Here is a 19204-nt window from a genome sequence, read left to right on the forward strand (position 1 = left end):
AAGTGACAAAAACCAGTGGACCCAGCACCGATCTTCGCTGCCCACCACTGGTCGGAGGTCTCCAGCCCAAAAAGCATCCCTCCATCACCACGCTCTGTCTCCAATCTTCAAGCCAATTTTGCCAAATGGCTAACTCTCCCTGGATTCCACGTAAGCTAACCCAGTCTACCATGTGGTAGCTCGTCGAACGCCTTGCCAAAGTCCATATAGGCAACGTCCACCATTCTGCATTCATCAGTCTTCTTTGACACTACTTCAAAAAACTCAATCACATTAGTGAGACACTAAATATGGGTGATTAAAACTAGGTTTAAGGTGAGAGGGGAAAGATTTAAAAGAGACCTGAGGGGGCGACTTTTTCACACAGAGGATGGTATGTGTATGGAATGAGCTGCCAGAGGAAGTGGCGGAGGCTGGTACAATTACAACATTTAAAAGGCATCTGGATGGGTATATGGATAGGAAGGGTTTAGAGGGATATGGGCTAAATGCTGGCAAGTGGGACTAGATTAATTCAGGATATCTGGTCAGCATGGATGGGTTGGACCGAAGGATCTGTTGCTGTGCTGTACAGCTCTATAACTTAATGACCCTGCCTCAACAGCCATCTGCGGTAAAGAATTCCACAGATTTACAAACTTCTGAGGGGTGGGGGGGACATTTCTTTCGATCTCACTCTTAAATGCAGTCTAGTTGGGGACAGCAGCTGGGATAACTTGTCGAAGTTGCCATTCAGCACGCTGCATTTAAATGGCTGCCTAAATCTGCACAGGGACTGCTCAGTGACATCTGTGGTGGTGGTTCAAAGGAGCTACATCTCAAGGACATGGGAAGGAGACAGTCAAAGTTTGTTTCCCTGGTGGAGCTGTGAACTTTTCTTGCAGCAACGTATCAAATTAGACAACGTCTTGCGGCAGGATACTTGTGTAAGAAGCACGGCAGTTAATCTGTGCACAGCAAGCTCCCACAAAGAATACTGTGATACTGGCCGGATAGTCTGCCTTTGGCGGTGTTAATTGAGTGCCGAATATTGCGGAATTCACTGCCTGGTGGAAGAGGGAGATAACCTCATCACATTTAAAAAGACGTGCCATTGAAGAGCTGGAAGCCATGATACTGTGGACCAAGAGCAGAATAAGGCTGGACTGCTCTCCTCCTTATCAGAGACAGGATGTGGCTGAATGTTCACTTAGGTGCTGTACATTTTCTGCATTTCCGTTGGAAAACAAAAATGAAGTGACGATATTATGTCAGAAGAATTAACGTACCTGAAAATTGCCTCCGTAGGTTGCATTCAGCTCGTAAAAGAATTTGCCTGGATCTGGTATGGATAGCCAATGGAGTTTCTTCACATTGTACCTTAGGGGTAAACAAAGCTCTCGATTAGAAAACAATGGATGGAAGGCGGCAAGGACTGTGGCTCTCAAACTGGGGTATGGGGGTCCCTGGAGGCTTTTCAATTATGTGAACGAGATGGCTGTGGAATTCGCAATTCAGAAACCTGCAGCTTACTCTCCCATAAGACCCAGAAGACTTCAGAGCAGAAGTAGGCCATTCAGCCCATCCTCTGCCATTCAGTGAGATCATTGCTATCTGATAATCCGAGGATAATTTGCCATGGGTGGCACAGTGGCCCAGTAGTTAGCACTGCTGCCTCACAGCGCTAGTGACCTGGGTTCGACTCCACTCTTTGGCAACTGTCTGTGTGGTGTTTGCACATTCTCCTCGTGTCTGTGTGGGTCCGTTCCAGTTTCCTCCCACAGTCCAAAGATGTGCAGGCTAGGTGGATTGGCCATGCTAAATTCCCCATAGTGGTTGGGGATGCATAGATTAGGGGGATGGGTCTGGGTGGGATGCTTTGAGGGTCAATGTGGGCTTGTTGGGCCAAAGGGCCTGTTTACACACTCCAGGGAATTTATGCTCCACTTTCCTGTCTTTTCCCCGACAACCCTTAATTCCCCTTCCTGATTAAAAATCTGTCTGTCTCAACCTTGAATGACCCAGCCTCAACATTGTGCTGTGACAAAGAATATCACAGATTCACTATCCCCTGAGATAAAAAAGTTCCTCCTTATCTCTGTCCTAACTAGATGAATCCTTACTCTGAGATTATGTCTTCTGGTTCTAGACTCTCTCACAGGTGGGAGCAACCTTTCTACATCTAACCTGTCAAGTCCCCTAAAAATTTTATACATTTCATATAAATTTTACCTAACCCTAACCCTCTCGTTCTCATAAACTCCAATGAGTACAAGCCAAAACCACTCCATGTCCACTTATAACAAAATCCCTCCATTCCCAGAACCAACCAAGTGAACCTTCTCTGGACTCCAGAGTCAATAGAGGTGGAACTGGAAAAGCACATCAGACAGCATCCGAGGAGCAGGAAAGTCAACGTTTCGGGACGAAACCCTTTGTCAGGACCGAAACGTTTTCTGCCTGAAACGTTTCCTGCTCCTCGGATGCTGTCTGACCTGCTGTGCTTTTCCAGTTCCACATCTATAGACTCTGGCTTCTGGCACCTGCAGTCCCTACTGTCTCCTTCTCAGCACTTCCTCTAATGTCAATGTACCTTCCCTTAGGAAAGGGAGACCAGAACTTGTTCATACTATTCCAGCTCTGGTCTGACCAGTGCCTTGTACAGTTTTAGCAAGGACTCTCCTATTTGGACGCTCCATTCCCTTTGAAATGAGGGCAACATTCCATTTACGTCTCCCATTACCCAGTGAGCTTGGCTGCTGGTTTTTGTGTGATTCATACACTAGAATCCCGACCACCATAGACAATTAATTGGCAGAGATACCTCAAAGTAGACAGCAGGACAGCAATATTCCTGAACCAACAAGCAGCAGAGCAGGGATAGAAAATCCTTAACCATTCAGTCACTGCCCTGGCCATAGGTACACAGACAGTAGAGGGTTACCCCGAAGGGGTGCCAACAGGAACCATTGTGCCCACTGCCAATTTCAGGACAAGGACAGAGGGTCCTGTGGCGATGGGTTCGATGTCGCTGAACTGGTTTTGGGTTACTTTTCGGCTGGAGGGAAGATCAAAGTTTTCACATCGTTAATCGATTATTGGCTTCATTGGATAGCCCATGCGGCCTAATGTTAAAGTCCAGTCCTTTAACAGAACAGGCAGGAATTTTAAGCCAGAAACCTGAAAGTGTGGGACATTTATGGTGCCATCATTTTGACGAGGGTCAGTGTTTACAAGCCCATTTGAAAAGAGGTTCCTTCAATCTAAAAGATTCGCTCTGGGAGAAGGGGAACAGTCAGGGAAAAGGCAGAAAGAAGTGAAAGCGAGGCAGAGAGGTTAAACATATCAAGAGAGAGAGAAAAGAGAGGTGTTTAAAAAGATTTTGTATTTATATAGCACCTTTCATGATGACTGGGCGTCTCTTTACAGCCAATGAAAACGTTTTGTTGCAATGGCAGTCAATTTGTGCTCCTGCTAACAGCAATGTGACGATGGTCAGATAATCTGTTTCTAGTGACGTTAATTTTGAGTTCAGGATATCGTCCGGGATAATGGGGATAACTCCCCTATTCTTTGGAACAGTGCAATCGGATTTCTTAGAGGAAGAGGCATTAGTTTAGCATGTTACATTCGGAATGTAACATCCATGTAGCAGTCCCTCAGTACCATACTGTAGTGCCACCTTTATCCCTGCTGCGGGATTTGAAGGCCCAACCTCCTGACTGAGAAGGCACCAATGCTACCATCTGTGTCACGGCAGAGATAAAACACAGTGTACAGCTGGAGGAACACAGCAGGCCAGGCAGCATCAGGGGAGCAGGAAAGTTGACGTTTCATGTCCACCAGCTCCACACTGTGTGTTATCTCTGACTCAAGCATCTGCAGTTCTTACTATCTCCGAGTGCGTGATGGCAGACACTCGAAAGAAAGAGGAAGAGAGAGGGAGAGATTCAAGGACGAGAGGAAGAGAATGAAGGAGACGAAGGAAAGAAACAGAACAAAGAAGAGAGAGAGAGCTGCTTTATTAAAGAAAAGTTAGGGAAATACAAAAACATTTCAGCACATGTAGAGGCTATGGTGAGATTCTGTGATTATTATCTTATAAGCCAAATGAGTCCAGAATGACAGCTTGACTGAAAACAATAAAAAATGCTGGAAATCACAGTGGGTCAGGCAGCATCCGTGAATAGAGAACAAGCTAACGATTTGAGTTTCGATGACTCCTCATCAGAGCTTGACCATTGTTGGCCACCCAACCTGCACCTCCCTGGGCACTATGGCAATTTCCCACGGCCAATCCACTCTATTCTGCAGACCTTTGGACTGCGGGAGGAAACCGGAGCACCTGGAGGAAACCGATACAGACACGGGGAGAATGTGCAAACTACACACAGATAGTCCGAGGATGGAATCAAACCCAGGTCCCTGCCGCTGTGAGGCAGCAGTGCTGACTATAAGATGTGTTTAGGATGGTAAGAAACACGTAAGTTTTGGGATAAGGATTAATTCTCCTCCCTTGTTGTTTAGTTGCTGGTCAAGTGAGTTGGGCTACCAAACTGTGAGGAGAGTTTGCCCTGCTCATTACTTCTAACAATGTGAAAAATAAGTGATGGATGGCGGTATTTATGATTGAGCTGCTGGTGCTGAAGAGATAAACTGCTCCTCAGTAGCCAAAGAGTCTACAGTGCCATCACCGAATTAAGCATCAACATCTCAGGCTATCTTTACCTTCTTATGGTCAGTTGTCTAAAGGTCAAGATGGCCAAAATGGCTAACACAAACAGGATTCCCGCAAATAACAGAGACGTGATCTGGGTCACTCTGAAGATACCTGGAAAAGAATTGAGAAAGGAGGTAGATGAAGGCCTGAATGTTTCTGCTATGCCATGCGCCAGTGACCTCTCAGCAAGAGAGTGCTCGGAATTGTTCATGTCCTCAAGACATTAGCAAAGCAAGATTAGAACTGTCCACAGCCTGAACACGCTCCTTCCCACATTCCTGAGGGCTGGGCCATCGGAGTGTGAGTGCCACTGCCTCCTGCAGTATGGATGGTCAACAGTCTCTTCCATTCTTACTGGCCGCCATCAGGGGCTTTGGCAGGGTTTAACAAGGTGACAGTCAACTGTTGTGTGGTCAACAAGTACAGGACAGTTGGTTAGGCCACATTTGGAAAATTGTATTCAATTCTAGTCTAACACAGTGTGGAGCTGGAGGAACATAGCAGGCCAGGCAGCATCAGAGGAGCAGGAAAGCTAATGCTTCGGGTCGGGACCGTTTTTCATTTTTCTGAAGAAGGGTCCCGTCCCGAAACGTCAACTTTTCTGCTCCTCTGATGCTGCCTGGCCTGCTGTGCTCCTCCAGCACAACACTGTGTTATCTCTGACTCCAGCATCTGCAGTTCTTACTACCTTTCAGTTCTGGTCTCCTTGCTATAGGAAAGATGTTGTTAAACTTGAAAGGTTTCAGAAAAGATTTACAAGGATGTTGCTAGGGTTGGAGGGTTTGAGCTAAAGCGAGAGGCTGAATACTCTGGGGCTATTTTCCCTGGAGTGTCGGAAGCTGAGGGGTGACCTTATAGAGTTTATAAAATCATGAGGACATAGATAGGGTGAATAGCCAAGGTCTTTTCCCCAGGGTGGAAGAGTCCAAAACTACAGGGCATAGGTGAGAGGGGTAAGATATACAAGGGCCCCAAGGGACAACTTTTTCACACAGTGGGTGGTGTGTGTATGGAATGAGCTGCCAGAGGAAGTGGTGGAGGCTGGTACAATTACAACATTTAAAAGGCATCTGGATGGGTATATGAATGGGAAAGGTTTAGAGGAATAAGGGGCAAATGCTGGCAAATGGGACTGGATTTATATTGGATATCTTTGATGGTGAAAAGAAATATGAATTGTTGTGAAATCCCTGTTAATTATCCGGCAAGATTTCAAACACATATCCTGCATTAGAACCTCTATGTTACAGCGTTTACGGGCGCTGGAGACTCAGTAGAATCTTGTCTTTACCATCCGAGTGTGTGAGTACTGCCGATTTCCACTTGACCTCTTGACTCCATTCGCTCCACGTACTCCTGTAGTCATCTGGATTGTCATCCACTACTTTGCTGCGGATTTGCGCTATGTATAGATGGTCAGGTTTCAGATTAGACCCGTCAATCGATGCCTGTTGTTTGTATTTCACAATGTGAAGCTTCCTGGCATTCTAGAAATTGAGACAGCACGATGGGTCACTGATTCTCCACAGGTACCTGGTCTGGTGCTGAACTGTAAACTGATCTCTGTCAGTCACAAAGACTGAGAGGGTATGAAAAGGTTCTCTATCTTCAATCAATTTCACAAGGATCAGAAATTAGCTGTCTTCGAAACCCAAAAATAAGCAGCTCGCGTGACTTAATTTTAAAGAGGGAGCTGGATTGTTCCTGGACAGTATTCACAGCTCCTGAAATAAGCCCTTTCATAGAGTCATAGAGTTATACAGCACAGAAACAGACCCGCACTCCAACCAGTCCATGCCAAACATAATCCCAAACTAAACTCGTCTCACCTGCCTGGTCCTAGACCACATCCATCCAAAACTTTCCTATTCATATACTTATCCAAATATTTTATAAATGTAACTGTACCCACATCCACCACTTCCTCTGGAAGTTCATTCCACAAATAAACCACCCTTTGTGTAAAAAAATTGCCCCTCATGTCTTTTTTAAATCTCTACCCTCTCACCTTAAAAATGTGCCCCCTAGTCTTGAAATCCCCACATTCTATGGAAGAGACAACTACCATTAACTCTATCTATATCCCTCATGATTTTATAACTTCTATAAGATGATCTCTCATTCTCCTAAGGTTCCAGTGAAAAACAGTCCCAGTCTATCCAAGATAACAAGGTGACCAGGGTCCAGACCCGAAACACCAGCTTTCCTGCTCCTCTGATGTTGCTTGGCCTGCTGTGTTCATCCAGCTCCACACCTTGTTATCTCAGATTCTCCAGCATCGGCAGTTCTTATTATCTCTCTCTCTCCCAGCCTATCCAGCCTTTCCATATAGCTCAAACCTTCCATACCTGGCAAATCTCTTCTGAGCCCTCTCTGGCTTAATAATAATTTCCTTCCTAAAACTGGGCAAACCAGAACTTGGCACAGTATTCCAGAAGAGGCCTCACCAGTGTCTTGTACAACCTTAACATAAGGTCCCAACTCCTATACTCAAAGGACTGAGCAATGAAGGCAAGCCTGCTAAACACCTTTTGTTGGGATCCTTGCTGTTTGTTATCTACAATGGATGTGAGCATACAGGGTTTAATTAGTAAGTTTGCAGATGACATGAAAATTGGAGGTGTTGTTGGTCATGAGGAGGATGGTCTCAGGCTATAGCCTGATATTGACCAGCTAGTAAATTGGGCAGACCAATGGCAGATAGAATTTAACCCCAGTAAGTATGAAGTGACGCATTTTGGGAGGTCTAATAAGGAAAGACTATACACAATGAATGGTAGATTCCTAGGGTGTACTGAATAACAAAGGGACCTTGGTCTGCTAGTCCATAGAACCCTGAAGATGTCAGCACAGGTGGATAGCGTGGTGAAGAAGGCACACAGGATGCTTGCCTTCATTAGCCGGGGCCTAGAATACAACAGCAAGGAAGTCTTGTTACCACATTATAAAGCGTTGGTTGGGCCACAGATGGAATACTCTGTGCAGTTCTGGTGGCCATACTATGGGAAGGAGGTGATTGCACTGGAGGAGCTACAGAGGAGATTCACCAGGATGTTGCCTGGGATGGAAAGTCTCAGTTTTGAGGAGAGACTCAATATGCTGAGTCTGTTTTCTTTAGAGCAGAGGAGGCTGAAGGGGGAGTCTGATTGAAGGGTGCAAAATTATGAGAGGCTTTGACAGAGATTTGGGAAGACTTAAAATGCAAGGGCATAGTAGACTATGGACGAAGTGCAGGTAAATGGGATCAGTGTAGTTTGATGTTTGTTGGATGGCATAGACGTGATGGGTTGAAGGGCTATGTGACTCTATGACTCTATAATTAACCTTTGGTCTGGATGAGCAGCAGCTCCTTGTCACCACTTTGATTGTCTGGTGGGTATCATAGGAGCAGAGGAAATAGGATCAGTTAGGCCCATCGAGGCTGATCCCACCCTTCTACTGGATCATAGCTGATCCTCTACCTCAATACCATTTTCCTGCACTAGCTCCATAACTCATAACCTCTTTGAAATCTATCAATCTCTGTCTGGAATTCTTTGTGTTCATTCATGAGATGCGGGCCAGCATTTATTGCCCATTCCCAATTACCCAGCAGGCAGTTAAGAGTCAACCACATTGCTGTGGGTCTGGAGTCATGTGTAGGCCAGACCAGGTTCGGACAGAAAGGAAGGAAGCCTGCCCTCTATCTGTGGCACCAACTCCCTCCCAAATGCAACTAAACGAATATTTCTCCCACCTTAACCCGCAACCCCTTGTGCCCTCAACACACACAAACACATTCACATACAGAGAGACTCACACACACACACTCACATTCACATACAGAGAGACACACACACACATACACATACACTCACATTCATATACAGAGACACAAACACACACTCACATTCACATACAGAAAGACTCACACACACACATACACACACACACATACACATTCATATACAGAGACACAAACACACACACACAAACACACACACATTCATATACAGAGACACAAACACACACACACACACACATACATACTCACATACAGACACACACACACATACTCACATTCACATACAGAGATACACACAGACAGACAGACAGACACACGCACACACTCACACACACACACACACACACACACACACAATTCCCCCTCTCTCCCCTAAAACTTATACACAATTGAGGCTGGGAGAGAAGGAAAACCTAGCTGAAAGGAAACTTGCTTCTGACCCTCACTTTTGTGGGATTCCCAAACATGGGGCAGGTCCAGAGAGTATGCCAGAGCTGTATGGAAGGTCTGTGTTAGTCAAACCCAACACCGTAGTTTGGCCCTGCTCCCTTCCTACTCCCCTGGAGATAAGGACCTGGGGCCTGGACTGTCTGTCTCTGGCCCTGCTTCTTGACTGGAATGGTAAAGAAGTGCTTTATTAGCTAATTCTGCTGCCTGGTAGTAAGTAAGGCAATTAGTCCTGCTCCCCCACTCTATTTCCATAGTCCTGAAAGGTTATATCCCTCAAATGCCTGTCTAATTTCCTTTTGAAATCCTCAATCATCTCTTCCTCCACCACTCTCATATGTACCTTAGTTTATTACCACTTGACATGCGCAAACATTTCTTCTTTGCATGTTCCTGCATCACTTTGCCAAGATCTGAAATCTGAGTTCCCATGTCCTTATACTATCTGCTAATCAGAACTGGATTTTTTTGACTACCTTATCCAAACCTGTCATAATCTCATACACCTCTATCTAATCTCCCCTCAATCTATGTGTCTTTGACGATGATGAACCCAACAAAACCTTGTTGAAACATTGGCCCATGACTATCAAAGATATGAATCTACGTACTGTCCACTGTTCATCCTCAGTTTTGTATCGCAATTCAGTTTGCAGTTTATCACTGAAATGCATTTCATACTGTATCATCCAGCTGAAATCGGTCTGAGTCTGGGAATTATTGGTGACTGTTAGGTTGAACGGTGGTTTCATCTTAACTGCAAGGAAGAAAAGAAAAACATCAGATGTCAGTAGTTTTTAAGCTGTTGTTGTAAAATGTTTTCACTTCAAGAATAAAACAAAGACTGAAGCAGGAAAAGTTCAGTTTTGTTGCTTCTGAGATCCCTGCAGGAACTAATCTTTGCAATTTAAGCCAAATCACTGATTGAGAGACATGATATTGACAGGCTAACTGTCCTCACAATTTGGGATTAAGCCAAAATGGGGTGGCACGGTGGCTTGGTGGTTAGCACTGCTGCCTCACAGCGCCAGGGACCTGGGTTTGATTCCACTGTCTGTGTGGAGTTTGCACATTCTCCCCGTGACTGTGTGGGTTTCCTTTGGGTGCTCTAGGTTCCGTCCAAAGATGGATAGGTTAGGTGGATTGGCCATGTTAAATTGCCCTGTAGTGGCTAGGGTGGATTAGCCATGGGGAGTGCAGGGTGTGGGTAGGATGCTCTTTGGAGGAGCAGTGTGTACTTGATGGGCTGAATGGCCTGCTTCCACATTGTAGGGGATTCAGTAATGCTGTAACAAATTCAATTATAAAGTTTTCAAGAATGGATGGTACTTTTCAATCTTATATAGAGATTTGAGGTCTTAAATAACAGCAACAATTTATATCTTATAATTTATGCAGCACATTTTATTGTAATGTAAAGTTTCAAGACATTTTGCTGGATCATCATAAAAATACTGTGACACTGAGCATAAAGGATGACCAGACACAAGGCTAAAGAGGAAGATTTTCAAGAAGTGCAAGATAGGGGGCTGGAGAGGAGTAGCATTTTATCTAAATGTTGAGAAGTTGCACAGTTCTGAGATGAAGAGACATCTAGGCGTCCTCATGTATGAATCGCGGAAGATGAGTATCCAGCAACAACAAGTAAGTAGGAAAGCTATTTTTGTTATTCAATCATGGGACATTGACATTGCTGACTGGGCCAGCATTTATTGCCCGTCCCTAGTTGCCCCCTTGAGAAGGTGGTGGTGAGCTGCCTTCTTAAACTGCTGCAGTTCATCTGCTGTGGGTTGACCCACAATGTCATTATGGAGGGAATTCCAGGATTTTGGCCCAGTGACAGTGAAAGAACAGCCAAAATATTTCCAAGTCAGGATGGCTTGGAGAGGAACTTGCATGGGGTGGTGTTCCAATGTATCTGCTGCCCTTGTCTTTCTAGATGGAAGTGGTTATGGGTTTGGAAGGTGCTGTCAGAGGATCTTTGGTAAAATTCTGCAGTGCATCTTGTAGATAGTACACACTGCTGCTACTGAGCGTCGGTGGTGGAGGGAGTGGATGCTTGTGGATGTGGTGCCGATCAAGCAGGCTGCTTTGTCCTGGATGGTGTTGAGCTTCTTGAGTGTTGTTGGGGCTGCACCCATCCAGGCAAGTGGGGAGTATTCCATCACACTCCTGACTTGTGCCTTGTAGATGGTGGACAGGCTTTGGGGAGTCAGGAGGTGAGTTACTCACTGCAGGGTTCCTAGCCTCTGACCTGCTCTTGTAGCCACTGTTTAGTCCAGTTGAATTTCTAGTCTATAGTAATCCCCAGGATGTTGATAATGGGGGATTTAGTGAAGGTAACACCAGTGAATGTCAAAGGGCAGTGGTTAGATTGTCTCTTATTGGAGATAGTTATTAATTGGCATTTGCGTGGTGTGAATGTCACTTGCCACTTGTCAGCCCAAGCCTGGACATTGTCCAGATCGTGTTGCGCGTGAACATGGGCTGCTTCAGTATCTGAGGAGTCATGAATGGTGCTGAATATTGTGCAATCATTGGCAAACATTCCCACTTCTGACCTTATGATGGAAGGAAGCAGCTGAAGATGGTTGGGCCTACGACACTACCCTGAGGAACTCCTGCAGAGATGTCCTGGAGCTGACAATACTGACCTCTAGCAATCGTAACCATCTTCCTGCATGCTAGGTATGACTCCAAAACTCCAGTGATGCCCAATGATTGCAGTTTGCTCCTTGATGCCACACTTGGTCGAATGCCACCTTGATATCAAGGGCTGTCATTCTCACCTCACCTGTGGAATTCAGCTCTTTTGTCTGTGTTTGAACCAAGGCTGTAATGAGATCAGGAGCTGAGTGGCCCTGGCGGAACCCAAACTGGGCATCGCTGAGCAGGTTATTTCTGAGTAGGTGCTGCTTGATAGCACTGTTACTGACACCGTCCATCACTTTACTGATGATCGAGAGGAGACTGATGGGGCGGTAATTGGCCGGGTTGGATTTGTCCTGCTTTTTGTGTACAGGACATACTTGGGCAATTTTCCATTTTGTGGGGTAGATACCAGTGTTGTAACTGTACTGGAACAGCTTGGCTAGGGGAACGGCAAGTTCTGGAGCAAAAGTCTTCAGTACTATTATCGGAATGTTGTCAGGGCCCGTAGTCTTTGCAGTATCCAGTGTCTCCAGCCATTTCTTGATATCAGGTGGAATGAATCGAATTGGCTGAAGACTGGTATCTGTAATGCTGGGGACCTTGGGAGGAGGCTGAGATGGATCATCCACTCGGCACTTCTGGCTGAAGATTGCTGTGAAAGCTTCAGCCTTATCTTTTGCACTGATGTGCTGGGCTCTTCCATCATTGAGGATGGGGATATTTGTGGAGCCTCCTCCTCCAGTAAGTTATTCAATTTTCCAGCACCATTTATGACTGGATGTGACAGGACTGCAGAGCTTCGATCTGATCCAGTGGTTGTGGGATCGCTTAGCTCTGTCTATCACTTGCTGCTTTCGCTGTTTGGCATGCAAGTAGTCCTGTTTGGTGGCTTCACCAGGTTGATACCTCATCATCAGGTATGCCTGGTGCAGCTCTTGGCATGCCCTCCTGCACTCTCCATTGAACCAGAGTTGATCCCCTGGCTTGATGTTCATGGTTGAGTGAGAGTAGGAGGTCATTTTACTGAAACATATCCGTTCCTGAGTAGTCTTGACCCAGTCAGTAGATGTGGAGATGTTTCCTGCCATGGGAGAATCTAGAACTGGGTGTTCTAGAACTGGGAGTTTCTAGCCCAGAAGCAGGGAAGTTTAGCACTATGTTACAAGACATCTTCCAGCTACTCTACGTAATCCTTAATGTCTGAAAGCTCTGGTCAAAATGCCCTGCAATCTTCAAAAGCAAGAGAAAGAAACTTGACATTGTGTAGTCTCTATCTATAATTTAATCATTGGAGTCCAGTATTGTTCAAGTAAACCTACATACTGCCCCTCTAATCTAACCTTCCAAAGTGCTGGAGAAATTCACCCTCAGTTAAAGACAGTTGACCCATCATAGTAAGAGTAACAGAGTGAAATACTGCTGTACATTGACTTAAATCTTTAAAAGTGGAGCCCACAGAATTCCCGCATTATGGAAGCAGGCCATTTGGCCCATCAAGTCCACATTACCCCTCCAACGAACATCCCATCCAGGCCCATCCTTTTACCCTGCATTTCCCACTTAGCTTGCACATCCCTGGACACTATGGGGCAATTTAGCATGGGCAATCCACCTAACCTGCACATCTTTGGGTTGTGGGAGGTAACCGGAACACCCCAAAGAAACCCACGCAGACACAGGGAGAATGTACAAACTCCACACAAACAGTCACCCGAGGGGAGAATCAAACCCAGGTCCCTGGTGCTGAGAGGCAGCAGTGCTAACCACTGAGCCACCGTGGCGCCCTAAGATAGCGAAAGGCCATTAAAAAGTCAAATAGGTTTTGTTTTTCTCTTCACACTGTTGCATTGAATTTAAAATCAAGGAAATGATGTTTGATTTGTACCTCATGGTGGTTGAGCCACAGTTAGAACATTGCATGCCATTCTGAAAATGTGGGGCTTTTTCTTGCCGGAACAGAAAGGTTAAGAAGTTATAATAAGGCTCTCATAATTCAGAACAGTTTTGAGTTGGTAAACGGTGACAAATCTTTTCCACCAGTGCATTGGGCATGAGGGGTTTAGTCACAGTAAAAGAAAAGCAAAGGGTTAACTTAAAAGATTGAAATATCTGCAGAGAGTTATAGAGTCATACTGCATAGAAGCAGATTCTTCAGTTCAACTCTTTTGCGCCAACCAGATATCCCAATTTGACCTAGTCCCATTTGCCAGCATTTGGCCCATGTCCCTCCAAACCCTTCCTATTTATGTACCCATCCAGATGCCTTTTAAATGTTGTAATTGTACCAGCCTCCAATACTTCCTCTGGCAGCTCATTCCATACATGCACCACCCTCTGTGTGAAAAAGTTACCCCTCAGGTCCTGTTTAAATGTTTCTCCTTTCACCTTAAACCCATGCCCTTTAGTTTCTCCCGACCCTGGGAAAAAGACCTAGGCTATTCACCCTATCCATGCCCCTCATGATTTTATAAACTTCTATAAGGTCACCCCTCAGCCTCTAACACTCCATGGACTAAAACCCCAGCTTATTCACCTCTCCCTATAAGGTGTATCACAAAAGGTTAGTATGCGTGTATAATAAGTAATTAGGAAGGTGGATTGGAATGTTGGCCTTTATTGCAAGGGGGATGGAAAATAAAAATACTGATGTCTTGCTGAAGGCGTGCTGGACATTGGTTGGACTGCACTGAGAGAACTGTATACAATTTAAGCCTCTTTATTTAGTTGTGAGGGGTACTTGAGTTGGTGGTGGTCAAGAGACTCACTTGGTTAATTCCTGGGATGAAGGGCTCATCTTGTGAGACAAGGTTGAGCAGGTTGGCCCAATAATCATTGGTCTTTCAAAGATTGAGAGGTGATCTTATTAAAACATATGATATTCCCAAGGTCCTGAACAGGATAGATGCCAAGTGGGTGGAACCACGGGTGGAGAGCTCAGTTTCAAAATAGGGAAATTCCTATTCTTCCATAGGGTCATTAATCTTTGAAGTTCCCACTCTAAAGTTGGGCTTTTAAATATATTCAAGGCTGAGTTAGACATTTTACGATTGACAAGGAAGGTTTTGGGGTGGTAAGGTGAAGTTAAAGCACCAAATAGATCAGCCATGATCTTACTCAATGGTAGAGCATACTCAATAGGCTGAATAGCCTCGTTTTTAATGTTGGTGAGGTCTCTTCTGTGTGCAGTTCTGGCCATCCTGTTATAGGAAGGATATTATTAAACTGGAGATGGTTCAGAAAAGATTTGCTGAGATGTTGCCAGGACTGGAGGGTTTGAGTTATAAAAATAGACTGGAAAGACTGAGACTTTTTTCGCTGGAGGGTAGAAGGTTGAGAAGTGACCTTATTGAAGTTTATAAAATCATGAGGGGCATGGATAAGGTGAATGTCAAGGGTCTTTTCCCTAGGGCGAGGGAGTTCAAAACTAAGGGGCATATTTTTAAGGTGAGAGGAGAGAGATTTAAAAAGGACATGAGGGGCAATTCTTTTTACACAGAGGGTGGTTCACGCGTGGAATGAACTGTCAGAGAAAGTGATGGATGTGGGTACTGTTACAACATTTAAAAGACATTTGGATAAGTAGATGAATAAGAAATGTTTGGACGGATATGGTTCAAGCGCACGCAGATGGGACTAGTTTAGTTTGGGAACATGGTCGATATGGACTGGTTGGATTGAAGGATCTGTTTCCATGCTGTATGACTCTATGACTCTTAAACTCCCGTAAAGATGTCCATCAGATATGTACTATTTAAATATATAGAACAATACATAGGGAGACAACATCCAATATACAATCTAGTAGGAAAGATCTTTTGTAGTGCGTTGGCTGTGACCCTACCTCTGAGCTTAGGCACCTGGGTTCAAGTCTCAACTGCTCGAAAGGTGCAAAATAATGTCTCTGAACATATTGATTAGAAAATATTTACAATCTAGTGTGTGTTTGCAACAAGAAGAGAAAGTTATTATGAAGAAATTTGAATTCCACTTACTGTTGTGAAACGGTTTGAAATTTGGAATCCAGACTACAGCAACCTTAGCTTCAGAGCTTGGGCAGAGCAGAGTCAAGTTAAAGGTCTGTGCAGCAGCGAAAAACGGGACAGTGAGATTGCAGCTTCTGCCTTGCATCTCTGATGACCTTGGGGTGCAGGTTTTTGGAAATTCACGCCTACAAGACGCAAAACAAGGTTAGGAGCGAGGTGGTGGATGGGGTGCACGCAGCTCGTTTTCCTGCAGGAAGCGTGATCCAAAACCATGCAATAATACTGAAGGATTCTGTCGATGAACAAACAAGGAACAAGAGTAGGCCAGTCGGCCCTTCAAGCCTGCTTTCCCATTCAGTAAGATCATGGCTGATCTGATTTTAACCCTCACTCTACATTCCTGTATATCCCTGAAAACCTTTCATCCCCTTGGGAAACAAGAATCTGCCTTAAACATATTTAATGATTCATCCTCCACTGCCTTTTGAGGAAGGGAATTCCAAATGCTCTCAGGCCTGAAAGAAAAAATAATTTCCTCATCTCATGTTTTCAGGTACCCCTTATTTTTAAACAGTGAGCCCCTAGTTCCAGATTCTCCCACAAGAGGAAACATCCTTTCAACATCCAACTGGTCAAGTCCCCTCAGGATCTTGTATGTTTCAATTAAATCACTTCTGACTCTTCTAAATTCCCGAGGTCTAGTCTTTTATCATAAGGTAATCCACTCATTCCAGTATTAAATAAAAACTGAAAGAACTGCAGATGCTGTAAATCAACTCTGAGGAAAGGACACTTGCCCCCAGATGTTAACTCTGGTTTCTCTCCATTGATGCTGCCAGACCTGCTGAGCTTTTCCAGCCACTTCTGTTTTTATTCTCGGTATTAGCCTAGTAAACCTTCTCTGAACACACATGCACACACACAGACACACACACACACATATATATACACACACGCGCGCCCACACACACATGCACACACAAGCGCACACACACGCACACACATGCACACACACAGACACACACACACACACACGCACACACACACACAAACATGCACACACACAGACACATACACACATACACACACATACATGCACACACACACATGCAGCACACATGCACACACACAGACACACACACATACACACACATACACACATGCACACACACAGACACACACACATATATATACACACAGGCACACACATGCACACACACGCACATACACACATACACACACACACACACACACACACAAGCGCACACACACAGATACGTACACACACACACACACACAAAGACACACACGCGCATTCACATACACAATTGCTTTCGCAAAGAGCTTTAAAGCTTTGACTACATCAAAGGCATTATATAAATGCACATTGTTGGTGTTTTAATATCGATCCTGGCCATGCTAATTTTGCAAGCCCGCTGGCCAGGCTCTGTATAATGCGCAAATGATGATATTTGGACTTCAGCCAAAGGTTGTGTTGTGTAGGTTAAATGATCTTTAGGTTTTGAACATTTTGTTGTTTGTCAAGGGAGGAAGTGGCTTCAGTGTTTTTGAGCCACTGAATACAGAGTGAGGGTTTAAATTTAATTTTGGTCTTGAGAATTGTAAAACTGTCTAGCACCGCAAGGCATCCATCTGGTGTTTTGTGTCCAAGTGGGTGGAGCTCAGGTAGCGTTTTCTCATATTTACACTTGAAGGTAAGTATGACAAGCCTCTCAAAGCTGTTTTACCCATGAGTGAACCATGTGTGAGTTTCAGAACCTCTCACAATTGATTCACAATGAATCATGGAATCACAAAGCTATAGGAATAATGCTAGCATAGAAGGAGGCCTTTTGGGCCATCATGTCGTTACTATCTTTCTGCAACAGCAGACCCACTTGGTCTCTCTTTCCAGAAAATGGAAAATACTGCGGATGCTGGAAGTTTGAAGCAAACACAGAGAATGCTGGAGAAACTCAGCGGGTCTGGCCGCATCTGTGGAGAGAGAGAAAACAGAGTTAACATTTTGAGTCTGATATGATGCCTCTTCAGAACTCGAGATGTTAACTTTCTTTCCAGAGATGCTGCCAGACCTGCTGAGTTTCTCCAGTATTGGGTTCTCTCCCACGTCCTCCTGCACCTCAGCAGATATTATCTCTTCAGATAATGAACCTACCATCTCCTAAATGCCCGGATTGAATTTACCATCATTGCTATGAGTCTCAGGCAAAATGTTTCTGATTTTCACCACCCACTGCTTAAAAATATTGACTTGGGTGCTTTTGCGAATCACTTTACATCTGTGTTCTCTGGTCCTCAATAATGGGGAGAGTTTCTCCCTCTCTACTCTGTCCAGACCCTTCCCAATTGCAAACGACCCTCTCAAATCTCCTCTCAACCTTCACTGCTCTAAGGTGTACAGCCCTACCCACTTCACCTCCTTACTGCAGAAGGTCTGTCGAGGTTGGGTTGTTATATAGATTCAAGGCTGCAATAGACAGAGTTTTGGTAAGTAATGGAGTCAAAGGTTATTGGGATAAGGCAGGAATGTGGAGTTGAGGATTATTAGATTAGCCATAATCCCAATGACTGACTGAGCAGGTTCAATGTGCTGAATGGTCTACTTCTTCTCCTACATCTTACAGTCTAATAGAAGCAGAACTTTATTCCTCAGAACCATTCTTGTGAATCTTTCCTTCACCCTCTCCAAAGCCTTCCCATCCTGCCTAAAATGTGAGGCCCCTAGTTGAGTCTGCACCAGTGTTATAAAGTCATAGAGTCATACAGCACGGAAACAGACCCTTCGGTCCAACTCGCTCATGCCAACCTGGTTTCCCAAACTCAGCTTGTCCCTTTTCCCCACCCTTGATCCATATCCCTCTAAACCTTTCCTATCCATGTGCCTGTCCATATGTCTTTTAAAAGTTATAACTGTACCTGCATCTACCACTTCCTCTGGCAGTTCATTGCACACATGAAACATTCTCTGCGTGAAAATGTTGCCCCTCATGTCCCTTTTAAATATTTCCCCTCTCACCTTAAACATATGATCTCTAGTTTTGAACTCCCTCATGAATTTATAAATCTCTACAAGGTCACACACACACACACAAACACACACACGCACACACACGCACACTCACACACACACGCACACACACAGACACTCACACACACACGCACACACACAGACACGCACAGACACACACAGATACACACACGTACACACACAGACACACACAGGTACACACACACAAACACACACACTCACATACACACACACACACACACATATATACACACACACGTTTGCACCAATATGTGCACTCACAAATGTAAAGTGCTGAAGTGCAGATTTAAGAATTCTGATTTCATTCTATTTGTGTGTGCGTATGTGTGTGTGCGCGTGTGTGAGTGCATGTGTGTGTGTGCATATGTGTGTGTGTGTGTCTGTGTGTGTGCGTGTGCATGCGTGCGTGTGTGTGTGTGCGTATGTGTCTGTGTGTGTGTGCGTGTCTCTGTGTGTGCATGTCTGTGTAGGTGTGTGTGTGTGTGTGTGTGTGTGTGTGCGCGCGTGTCTGTGTGGGTGTGCGTGTCTGTGTGTGTGTGTGCATGTCTGTGTGGGTGTGCGTGTGTGTG

General features: G+C 44.9%; 1 protein-coding gene across 1 annotated transcript in view; it reads right to left on the reverse strand.

The window, feature by feature from the left end:
* il2rb (interleukin 2 receptor, beta) overlaps positions 1-19204 on the reverse strand; it is a 103742-nt gene that overhangs the window by 8618 nt on the left and 75920 nt on the right. The window contains exons 6-10 of the mRNA XM_048617354.1: positions 15575-15750; positions 9542-9687; positions 5991-6186; positions 4708-4810; positions 1269-1359 (exon numbers count right to left, since the gene is read on the reverse strand). Of these exons, the coding sequence (XP_048473311.1) occupies positions 1269-1359; positions 4708-4810; positions 5991-6186; positions 9542-9687; positions 15575-15750 (712 nt within the window). The remainder of the gene's footprint in view (positions 1-1268; positions 1360-4707; positions 4811-5990; positions 6187-9541; positions 9688-15574; positions 15751-19204) is intronic.

Source organism: Rhincodon typus, chromosome 37, assembly GCF_021869965.1.
Source record: "Rhincodon typus isolate 14 chromosome 37, sRhiTyp1.1, whole genome shotgun sequence".
NCBI lineage: Eukaryota > Metazoa > Chordata > Chondrichthyes > Orectolobiformes > Rhincodontidae > Rhincodon > Rhincodon typus.